The sequence below is a fragment of the Triturus cristatus genome, chromosome 12, assembly GCF_964204655.1.
Source record: "Triturus cristatus chromosome 12, aTriCri1.1, whole genome shotgun sequence".
In the NCBI taxonomy this organism is placed as follows: domain Eukaryota; kingdom Metazoa; phylum Chordata; class Amphibia; order Caudata; family Salamandridae; genus Triturus; species Triturus cristatus.
In genome coordinates this window covers 473,855,673-473,867,759 of record NC_140595.1, presented here as the reverse complement: position 1 = coordinate 473,867,759, position 12,087 = coordinate 473,855,673, and the positions used below count along the sequence as shown (strand labels likewise).

The following is a 12,087-nucleotide window of genomic DNA, read 5'->3' as shown; positions in this document are numbered from 1 at the left end:
TTAATGTACCCGTCAATGTATTCTTTAAAACGCTGTAATATTTGAAAGAAATGTTGACCAACTATTCCTCAGTTAAGACGAAAGATGTTTGTTACCCTGCACAGGTGTCTAGGTAGGAAACGTTAACAGTTATTGCGATATTGATTTTTTTTAGCCATGTGTATTAATATTTTCTCGACTTTACAAAAGTATTCTTAATGGTCAACTTGGGATAACAGGAAATAGTAAGATTGTAATAAACACCAAAGCATGCTTGCAACGTTTTTTATTTATTAAAAATTTATTTTTGCAACTTTGCAAACCATCCTAATGAGTCTAACAACACAGAGTTTAATCTTTGTACAACTGATCAGTGAACCATCTGTATTGATCACTGCCGACTGAATCCCCATGTGCCTCAAGAAGTCAATATTTGAACTTGAAGATGAGCGTAAACACACAAGGGCTTTGGAGTCAACTGGTTGAAGAAACGTCATGACAACTTAAAATGGGTAGTAATTCCCACACCACGCTGGAGACCAGTAATGGCCATGCTGTGCTCAGAGCCAGCCTGGGAGCAGGTGAGACAGCGGACTCCAGTCACTTCGCCGGCTCATGTCCCCATGTCCATCACCAACCAAATCTAACAGAAGAACCTGACTGGATATAAATATATATAGCACTATATACATATGATAAATTCTCAAACTTTTGTCATCTTTGTTGGGTGAAGAACGTATGCACTTGTTGTGCGATTCCCCTTCCAACAACCTCTTCAAGTTGCTGGACTGAGGCCTTTGAAAGTTGGTGGATGCTCGGAAAATACTGGAGAAGAAGTAAAGCTTTAACTTTTCCAACTCCTGGAATCTGCTGAATGGTATTAAGAATTGAAGGCTCTGCAAGGTGTGATCGCTTTTTACGAAGAAAAGGATTACTCTGCTGTTCTTTACTCTGGCTGTGGACCTGGAATGAAAATAAATTAATTTATCCCACAACATTTTGGTTAACCTTATTAACTGCAGCCATACTACAAACACAATCAAATTTCCATTATTCTCAACTAATACAATCCAGAACGATATGCAACCAGTGTTTGATTGAAGTAAACAGAGTATCATCTTTGCTCGCCTGTAAAAGTTATAAACATGTTCATGTGCATAACTTCTATTAAGATGCAATGAATTCTGCCTTTTTCAATGAATATATAAGCTACAGCTTAGTGGAAATGAAGTAAATAGCTGATACTGTGTACGTTGCTAGATACCATTGATGCTAATTTAACTATACTCACAATTTTGAAAGGACAGACAAGGGAAGGTAAGCTATGCCGCGGTGGAAACACGGGGTTGGGAGGAGGATGAGAAAGCTAATGATTAACACATTCTTTTAGCCCTTATTCTTACGCTCAATCTCGGTGTTCACATTGGGTGATTAAACAGGTGGACAAAATTAATATTCCAGAGTGAAATTTGGATACCCATCAATGGGTATCAATGGCGATATCTGAAGCTACTAATATCATTGGTAGGCTGTTTTTCACCCTAACCACCACAATGGGGATTATGACTCATTTAGATATTGGCTGAAGTTTCCTCAAAAGATAATGATGACCTACTACAATATACAGCTCGACTGGCTTGTATAATATTTATGCTATCTGCCACTTATTCTGCTTTTTGTACTTTGACTACTTTCTACATATACTTGGGAACACGTCCGTAGGTAAGACATAAGTATCCATCCAAAGTACACCTTGTACAAAAATAAAATATGAGAAGGAGCACTGTCAAGAGAAACGTCAAAATAACTAAGTTAAGCAGTAAAACAAGGGGCATAGCTGAGATGGCGACCAAGAGTCTCGCACTGTAGTAAATTCAGCTGAATCGCTCCTAAATCAGTGATGATGTGCGGAATCCTAATCCGTTCCAGAAGCTGCTTTGGGACAGTTTCTTCCCCCGGACTGATGGACTACCTGTGGCTGTCTCCTGGAATGGAAAATGGTGCTGCACCAACCGATGGATTACCGGCAGAGAGGCCTGGACGTGCCTCGGACTAAAGTTGTGGGCGGCACCACCTACAATTAAGTGATCATGCTCAACGGTGATTGGACTTCGGATGGTGCAGGGAGACATTGAAGGGGGAAGGGACTAAAGCAAGTATACAAAATAAAGGAAGTGTGTCAGGGTAGCACAACAATATTTTTCCACAAAACAATTTGCATTATTTCCAAATATAAAACATGACCATGGTGATTTATTTACTAAACAAATCTTTTCTTTCTTTTTTATATCTTATCAGAAAATTATTATTGTCTTGTGATAAATAGTTAAAACCATCAATACAAGAAAGTCATTGCATTACAATTGTGTATCCATAAAAAATAATTCAATTAACATTCCTAAGTATTCTGATGATTTGTTACATTCCACAGCATAAACAAGCAGGGCGATCCAATATGATTGTAGGAAATGAGAAGGCTGGCGGTTTGTAGGAAATATGCATGTTTCGGCTGGGGTGCCTTCATAAGGGGACCGTCTCAACTTTGACTATTACTGTATTAAGAATGGCTATTGGAAGTATAGCCGCTTTCTCCTGTCTGAATCTTTTGTCAGAATTCCCTGTGTTATGTATTCGAAGGGTCTTCAATAGGAGGATTTTTCCAATTCCTGTACAATGTTGTCAGCACACTTGTAGATGTCAAGTACTTAGAGTCCTAGTATGGCTTCCTGCAAATGCTGCCAAAAACTATGGTATAGCACTTATATCTTCGAATTTTGGGACTTCTTGGCATTAGTTGCAGTCATAAACTCGATTAAATCAAGTATCTAAGAGTGGCACACTACATCATCGGCACTGTTTGGTATGGGACTTATGAGTATTGACCATGGTATTAAGCCGTTACTTTAAGTTATGCTGCGGTTTGGTTAGACGGGTCACGTCATCCTGAGTGACAACCTATGCTCATGCAGCGTTTTCAATAGCCGTACGCCTCAGGGTGACCAATTGGTAATACATACCATCCCATCCCTCCCCACTCTCGCCTTGCCCTGGATCCCAGGAGGCAGTAGAGAAAGACGTCGCCTGGTCCTCATGCCACGTGAGATACCGGGCCAGGACTGGCCAGCCCAGATGAATATATGTGTCAGGGGTGCCCTTGAAATCTCCGGCTGTAGATTGCCATATCCTGGACCAGTCGCAGACATGCCACCAATTCCAATTAACCCACAATCCTCTAATACGACTGCCCTTAGGCTAGTTAATCTTGTTACATTACCAGGGGCCGGGCAGGCATTCACAAATAGTAATGGGCCTGCTAACGCCATGCTGTCAGTGCATCACTATGCGGCGCTAACGAAACCCTACCTAGCAAAATTTGATACTTTCCCCCATGGGATCAGACCTCCTTGGAACTTCCATAATTGACTCGCCCATAACTTTGAGCAAAAATAGAAGGATTGTCATGGGCCTACAAGCAGCCCATTATTCTTTACTGTATGCTCCACTTTACCCTGTGATATAGTATATTCACGGTCTGGGACAGAGGTGCACACTCAACTAATCATACAGTGAGACTTCACTATGGTGAAACCGAAAATCAGCAAAATTGTCCCCCAGGCAGGGATATGGAGACTGAGCACCTGTGTGCATTCCTCCTCTGAGGAGAGGTGGGTGGGTCGCATGTGAATCCAGAAAACCCTTTAAGCTGCAAAACTACTCCTACTGGTAAGTAACCATTTCGTTTTGCAGCATGAATCCTTTTCTGGATTTGCATGCTGTGCATTAGATTATATAGTTTGAAGTTTATTGGTTTATATAGCGCTGAATCACCCCAAGGGGGTATCTGTGCGCTTGGACGGTAATCCTGAACAGTCAGAACAGAGGTTTAGAAGTGGTGAGTTTTAAGAAGTTTCCTGAACTGCGAGAAGGTCGAACAGTAGCGAAGTTGGAGAGGCAGTTCATTCCAAAAAGCAGGGGCAAGGTGAGTGAAAGCTTTGCCACCACTGCGCGCCTTTTTAATTCTGGGGGTGCAAAGTAGGATTTTAGAACCTGATCTAAGAGATCGTGAGGGGGTGTACCAAGTTAGCTTGCTAGAAAGATAGGAAGGGCCTTGGTCGTTTAAGGCCTTGAAGACAGTGCAGCCTATCTTGAATTTCATATGCTTTCTCACAGGGAGCCAGTGGAGTTTTTTGAGAAGAGGAATAGAGGGGGTTCTAGGAGGGGCGCTGTGTTCTGCACAACTTGTAGCTTGTTAAGGGAGGATTCATTGGCCGATAGAAGCAAAGCGTTACAATAGTCTAGTCTACTTAGTATCAGGGCTTGCATCAGCGTTTTTTTAGTGGCAGGGGGTAGCAGGGGAAAAATTCTTCTAAGTAGACCTAGAATATAATAGCAGGTGCCAGCAGTGGTGTTGGCATGAGCGTCTAGAGTGAGCTTCTTATCGATTCTGATACCTAGGTTCTTGACCACTTCCTTGGGCGACGGGGCTACCCAACTCCACCAGCTGGGCGACCAGCACATGGCAGCTCCTCCAAACAGCACGATTTCAGATTCTTCTGTGTTTAATTGGAGGAAATTATTTCGCATCCAGGAAGCGATAGCCATCATGCCCTCGGAGAAGAGGAGTTGTATGTCTGGTCTGGACTGGTGAGGAGGAGCTGGGTATCATCTGCATATGATATGGGATTAAACCCTAAATTCCTCATGAGTTTAGCCAGGGGAGTCACATAAATGTTAAAAAGGGTGGGGCTCAAACACGAGCCCTGGGGGACCCCCTTGGTAACATTAGGAGGGGCAGATCCGAAGGGGCCCAGGGTGACAGTCTGGGTTCTATCAGTTAGAAAGTCAGTCATCCATTTCAAAGCAAGTCCCTGAACCCCTATGTCTTGTAGTCTCTCCAGCAGGATCTGATGTGAAATGGTGTCAAATGCTGCTGAAAGGTCAAGCAGCACCAAAAGTGCTGCCTGACCATTGTCTAGTGCCATCCTGATGTTATCAGTTACCCCTACTAGAGCTGTTTTGGTAATGTGTTTGGCCCGGAAGCCCGACTGGGAGACATCTATTAAGTGAGAGGATTCGATGAAAGCAGACAGATGTTTATTAATGTAGCGGTTTCCCCCTCCTTGGGGTGGTTGTGGTAAGATGAAGATTTTTGCGAACAGGTGTTGAAGTACCCTTTGTCCCACTTGAGCTTCCTTAAACATCTGTATATCCACGCAGTAATGTTTGGTGGAGGTGTTTGGGGATGCCGATGTTGCCACAGCACATATAGGCCAGTGTTGCCCCTTTTTTAGGTCTCGCCTGACTCAGCGCATGCGCTGGTCTGGCAAGACTTTTTGAGAGGGCTCCAAAAAGTGCTACCAGGCCAGCCTAGAGGTACAGTGCATGTACACGGGCGCGTGCGCCACTCTTGACCCCCATTACTTTCACGGCCGCTTTGATGTTTGATCGCGCTCGCGATCACTTTCGCGGCCGCACTGCCCTTGTTTTTGTTTTCCTTCAGTTTTCACTGCTGAAGTGATTTAATGTGGTTGCTTGCATTTCACTCGTGATCATCTTGACTTGCGTCATTCTTAGCCCACATTTTCCTCGCCTGTTGAAACATTGTAAGCTGCACGTTACGGAGCCAAGTTTTGCAATTCTGACCTTATCAACTGCACTGACAATCTGAACGTCAGAGGATAAGTGTTCTGCAATTAACGAAGAGCACGAGGCCTCTTGTGGATTCGAGTTTTATTGAACACCTTTTGCATCTCGTCTTGTGCCTGTATTTCTTCTGTCTGGAGTTCTGTTATACTTTAGGTTTACAGTGATGGCCATTGATGTTGTACAAATTTTATGAGACAAAAGGCTTCTAAACAGATTGACCAATGTTTTACAGCGCTAACAAGAGACCACAAAACCAGGAAATAGCTGTGGTCTGCTTTTTGAATACATGATCGAGGGCAGAAAGAGAGACTTCCAAATCGTACTGCTGGGGTTGACTTGGGGGAGCGCGAAGCTATTTCTACTGTTTAGAACTGGGAAGCAACTCTAAGCTTACATGTGCCACAGTTCCAAAACCGAAAGGGCAAACGGAGACGAAGGAGCACACCAAACAGAATTTTGTGCAACAAAATCATGACATGCAAGACAAGTAAATTGTGTTATTTTTTCCTGCAAAGTTACTTGTCGCATTCACTTAGTGAACAAGAAGGCATAAATGGATTATAGCACAGTGAGAAGTGTGCACAAAAGCCCACCGGCATTGACTTGTTCGTTGGATTGTCTTGTGCTGGGTAGGGATTGTGCCCCGAAATAGGCCTCTGCAAGCCGTGCCATCGCATATACAGTTAATTGGTATGTGCAGCGTGGTGTACGTGGCATTACTCAAACCACTCTTCTGTTAGACACTTCTTTGCACCAGAAGACCTCTGTGGAATGTCAAACCAAGGCTCTGAATATACTGCGCCCTGGTAATGCTCCGGAGAAGACACGTCAGGTAAGGAGGTTAATTCAGTGAAAACTCTGTATGCGAACAAAACCTGAGTGTTGAAAGTAATCTTGCCCTGGCCCACACAGGTGATGTAACCTGCTGATCTGTTTAGTGGTGGGCATAAATTAGTGCTGGCTTGGCATGTTTAAGGGTATGGGTATGAGAGTTAAAATCAAAAGTAACTCAACAAACCAGATATTCAGTTATGTATTAACCCACATCTGCCTGCATAAAAATGTACAGGCAAAGCAGCAACTGCACTGCAAGATTCCCTCTCACACATTGCTAATGTATAGCATAAGAAGGAGCAGTGCAAGCTTCCATAACACACAAAGAACAGGTAGCGTATGGGCAGCAGCAAGGCAAGCATTCTCTCTAACACAAAACAAACAGCAGAGATAACAGCAATGCAAATATGTTATACCCACTAAACAGTGCAATGAGATTCCAGATCCAGAAAGGTGAGTAGAAGAGCTTTATTTCACACAGGCCAAACAATTACAACTTTAATTTCAAACAACATGAATCACGCGGTGTGACTCGGGACAACAAGAGAGGGAGGCAAGCCGCGAGTCACACCGCCATACCCTACGCTACACCACAAAGATATACAGCATGGACAACAGTACTAGCAGAGTACCTTCAAACAGAATAGGTTTAGCTCATCTAGAAGAAAGCCACTCTTTAGGGCAGGACCTACTGTGAGGGGTTCCTAACCACAGCAATGTATTCATGCGAGTTATGAGGGTGAGATTTTCTCCATGGGGTCTTCTCGCTCTGAAACTGTATGGCAGAGAGAGGGGTCAGCTCTGAAGTTCGCCTGACTCAAGAGTGTGCACTGAAGGGCGCTGTAGGACGAAGTCTCCTCAGTGTATGATCAGGAGCCTCCTGCTGGTGCCTCTGCCTTCCTCCAAAGCTCCTCTGACATTCCACACAGACTGCAGGCCATTCAGCCCCTTAGAATGTGCCTACTACTCACTTTCAGTCCTTCAGCCTGCACTCACTAGCCCTCAGCTGGTTGTTAAGACAGTCCACAACTTTCCATCACAGGTCGCATGCCTCTCAGGGGCTCTTAGATGGCCTTTCAAAACGTCAACTAGCTCTCCCAAACCCCTATCTAGCCCTCATAAATCCTCAGGCAACTTTAAGATAACAAAAACCACTAGTTAGTCGTCACCCATCATGTGCCACTACTGAGTCCCCTGAATCAACCATTGAACAATCCCCAGGGACCAACAGTCAACCATTAAAAATGCTGAGCTGGGAGTAGCTTTCAATAACCCTGGTCTCACCATTAGTCTCACCCTATTAGAATTCAGATCTACTAATTTACCAGGCACATTCTCTCTTACCTCTTATACTTGCCATTCGACTTCCTGTAGACCCCCTTCAACGTGCTCAATCAATCATTTTGTACCCTCTGCTTGTCTTCAGATGGACAAATGTACATTTGGCTGGAGTGAGAAATCTTTCCCTAACCCTGAAAAATACTTAGTTGGCCCGCACATTCCTAGCTCAGCCCTCACCAAACCTCAGCTGCCCCTCATTGTTCTCTGGCTGTGCTCAGAAAGCCTCTGTGTCAGCCACCATAGACCATGAGACCTCTTTATTGGCTCTTGTGGGAAAATCTTAACTAGCCGACAGAGTCACTTTTCCAGCCCTATAGACCTTGCAACTACCTGCCAGCCCAATGTGCTCCAAGGCACCTGTATTCATTGTGCAGCTGAGCACTTTGTGAATTTGTAAATGCTAGGGGACCAGCTTTGCTTCAAGCACAATGCAGACTAACTTCTTCACTGCTAAGACTTTCCCACTCCTAGGGGCTTATTTACAAGCCCTTGCGCCACCTGTATGTCACTTTTTCCCACATTAAAAGTGACGCAACAGCTGCACAAGCGGTTTGTTAGTGGACTGCTCCCTTCCCTGCACATCTCTGCCTGGTAGCTGCTGGCCCCGTTGCTGTGCTGACTCTCTGGTCAGGAGTTCAAGGCCCTCCTCCACCCGCAGGCTCCCACCTGCGCCTCAACCCTGGTGGTCTAGTGGTAGAGCGTCACTGCTCTGCTTCTGTACTGCCCTCTGTCTCTCTTTTTATGCTTTTTGCTGCTGTTTTTGATTCTGCTGCCTTTTCTGATTCTGTTTTTGTCCCTTTTTGCACTTTTGTACTTTTCTTTTCTCCTTTGCTCTTTGCTTTGCCGGCCTTGCCCCTGCAATCCCCGCAGCCTGCCCCCTCCAGTGACTCTTTCCAGCTCCCCACATTTCCCATCCCTAAAGCTGTCCAGCCACATGCAAACTACTTAATAGTGCCCGCTGCATGGTGAAGGTGCAGTCCACTAACTTTATTAGTGGATTGCTCCCTTCCCTGCACAGCTCTACCTGGTCCCTGCTGCCCCAGTTGCTGCTACTGACCCTCTGGTCGAGGCCATCCTCCACCCGCAGGATCCTGCCTTCGTCTCATCCATGATGGTCTAGTGGTAGAGCATCACTGCTCTGTTGCTGGGCTGCCCTCTGTTTCTCTCTTTCTGCTTTTTACGGTCTTTTTGATTCTGCTGCCTTTTCTGATTTTTGTTCTGTCCCTTTTTGCACTTTTCTTTCTCCTTTGCTCTTTGCTTTGCTGCCCTTACCCCTGCCGATGCGATCCCACACGACCCACCCCACTCCAGTGACTCTTTCCAGCTCCCAACGTATCCCGCCTCCCAGCTGTCCAGCCCCCTCCCGCAACATTCTTCATGGCGGCCGCTGCAAAGTGAAGGTGCAGTACACTGACATTTTTAGTTGACTGCTCCCTTCCCTGCACAGCTCGGCCCGGTAGTTACTGCCCCCATTGCTGCTGCTGACCCTCTAGTCAGGAGTTCTAGGCACTCCTCCACCAACCAATGGCTCCTGCCTGCCCCGCATCCCTGGTGGTCTAGTGGTAGAGCGTCACTGCTCTGTTGCAGGGTTGCCCTCTGTCTGTCTTCTGCTGCCTTTTCTGATTCTTTTTCTGTCCCATTTTGTACTTTTCTTATCTCCTTGGCTCCTTTGCTTCCCTGGCCTTGTGATCTCTGCTACCCAGTTTCCCTCCAGTGGCTCATTCACGCTTCCTGCGTTTCCCATCTCCCAGCTGTCCAGCCCCCCCCCCCCCGCACACTGCTTAATGGCAGCCGGTGAGCGGTGAAGGTACAGTCCACTGACCTTATTAATGGCCTGCTCCCTTTCCTGCACAGCTCCGCCTGGTAGCTGCTGCCCCCGTTGCTGCTGCTGACCCTCTGGTCAGGAGTTTGAGGCCCTCCTCCACACGCAGGCTCCCGCCTGCGCCTCATCCCTGGTGGTTTAGCGGTAGATCGTCACTGCCAGTTGCTGGGCTGCCCTCGGTCTCTCTCGTTCAGCTTTTTTCTGCCTTTTTGATTCTGTTGCTTTTTCTGATTCTTTTTCTGTCCCTTTTTGTACTTTTTTGTCTTCTTTGCTCTTTGCTTCGCCACCCTTGCGATCCCCCACGGCCTTGCCCTCCTCCAGTGACTCAATTCCACTCCCTGCGCTTCCCGTCTCCCAGCTGTCCCACCCTCTCCCACACACTACTTAATGCTGGCATCTGCGCGGCGAAGGTGCAGTCCACTGACCTTTTTAGTGGACTGCTCCCTTCCCTGAACAGCTCCGCCTGGTAGCTGGTGTCCCCGTTGTGGTTGCCGACCCTCTGGGCAAGAGTTTGAGGCCCTCCTCCACTTGTAGGCTCCCACCTGTGCCTCAACCCTGGTGGTCCAGTGGTAGAGCATCAGTGCTCTGTTGCTGGGCTGCTCTCTGTCTCTCTCTTTCTGCTTTTTAGGTCGAACATTTGAGACCTCTTCTATATACTGTAGTATATACTTACATATGTATGTACTTTGTGGGCTCTGGAGATCAGCCCTAGGACTTGTCTGCTTCCGCTTAGGGACTTTTTTGCTGTTCAACTGCCTCTATTTAACTGTCTTGATAGAAAACGACCATTAGAGGTCAGTAAAATACCTGTATAGCTTTCTGCTTAGGGGCTTTCCTTTTTTTCGCGCAACTGCCTCTATATAACCTCCTGGATAGAAAACGACCAGCAGAAGAGGTCGGTAAAATACCAGAATCACTTTAGCATTCTCTAGATTCAAATCCATAGAAATTGTCTTCCACAAGCACCCATAGACAATAATATTTTTTTCAAATCTTGTTTTTTCAGTCATATGACCACCGCAGACCCTAATTTTATACTAAAAACAGAGCTTTGGACTATACCATTTCCCGCTGAAAGGCAATATTTCTCTCCATGTGTTCCCATACCTGGCATGTCACGCCGTTTGGTGCTTACTTTTCCTCCATTTTAAAGAACAGTAGATGTTTCAGCACCACGGCTAATGTGCTGCATTGCTAAATACATATAAGGTCCCAAAGGCAAATGCTTGTTTCTGCTTTTTGCTGCCTTTTTGATTCTGCTGCCTTTTCTGATTCTTTTCTATCTCTTTTTGCACTTTTCTTATCTTATCTCCTTGGCTCTTATGCTTCCCCACCTTTGCCGCTGGGATCTCAGCTGCCCGCCCCCTTCCAGTGACTCTTTCCCGCTCCCCGTGTTTCCCGTATCCCAGATGTCTAGCCCCGCCAGCACACTGCCTAATGGCGACCGGTGCGTGGTGAAGGTACAGTACACTGGCCTTATTAGTGGACTGCTCCCTTCACTGCACAGCTCCGCCTGCTAGCTGTTGCCCCTGTAGCAGCTGCTGACCCTCTGGTCAGGGGTTAGAGGCCCTCCTCCACCTGTAGGCTTCCACCTGTGCCTCATCCCTGGTGGTCTAGTGGTAGAGCATCACTGCTCAGTAGCTGGGTTGCCCTTGGCCTCTCTCTTTCTGCGTTTTTCTGCCTTTTTGATTCTGCTGCCTTTTCCGATTCTGTTTCTGTCCCTTTTTGCAGTTTTCTTTTCTCCTTTGCTCTTTGCTTCGCTGCCCATGCCCCCTGCGTTTCCCCACGGCCATGGCCCACTCCAGTGACTCTTTCCCGCTTCCCTGCATTTCCCACCTCCTAGCTGTCCAGCCCTCTACCGCACACTACTTAATGCCGGCCACTGCGTGACAAAGCTGCAGTACATTGACCTTATTAGTGGACTGCTCGCGTCCCTGTACAGCTCAGTCTGGTAGCTGCTTCCCCCGTTGCTGCTGCTGACCCTCTGGTTAGGAGTTTGAGGTCCTCCTCCACCCGCAGGCTCCCACCTGCGCCTCACCCCTGGTGGTCTAGTGGTAGAGCGTCACTACTCTGCTTCTGTCCTGCCCTCTGTCTCTCTTTTCATGCTTTTTGCTGTTGTTTAGGTCTCGCCTGATCCAGCGCATGCGCTGATCTGGCCGAGACATTTAGTAGCTGCTTTTGAAAGTGCTACCAAAGCGGCCACCAGCTTACTGTCACGCGCACAAGCACGCAAGCTGCTGCGTGCGCATCCCTAGTGTGCTTTAACACGTCATCGGGATCACTTTCAGAGTGATCGCAATTGTGATGACTTTCGCATTCACGGCCGCGCGGCGTTACTTTTACTGCCGCGCGGCCAATGCTTGTTTTTTTTTAGCAGTAGGCCTTGACATGCTTCCACTTTAATAATGGGAGCCGTGCGCCTTTTTGTTCTGCATGTGTCACGTCAAGGGATGCGACTTACAGCA

The 12,087-nt window shown here is 46.7% G+C and overlaps 1 protein-coding gene across 1 annotated transcript in view; it reads right to left on the bottom strand.

The window, feature by feature from the left end:
• Window positions 1–250: 250 nt before the first annotated feature.
• FAAP24 (FA core complex associated protein 24) overlaps window positions 251–12,087 on the bottom strand; it is a 161,224-nt gene continuing 149,387 nt past the window's right edge. The window contains exon 5 of the mRNA XM_085638795.1: window positions 251–942. Within this exon, the coding sequence (XP_085494921.1) occupies window positions 694–942 (249 nt within the window). The 3' untranslated portion in view covers window positions 251–693. The remainder of the gene's footprint in view (window positions 943–12,087) is intronic.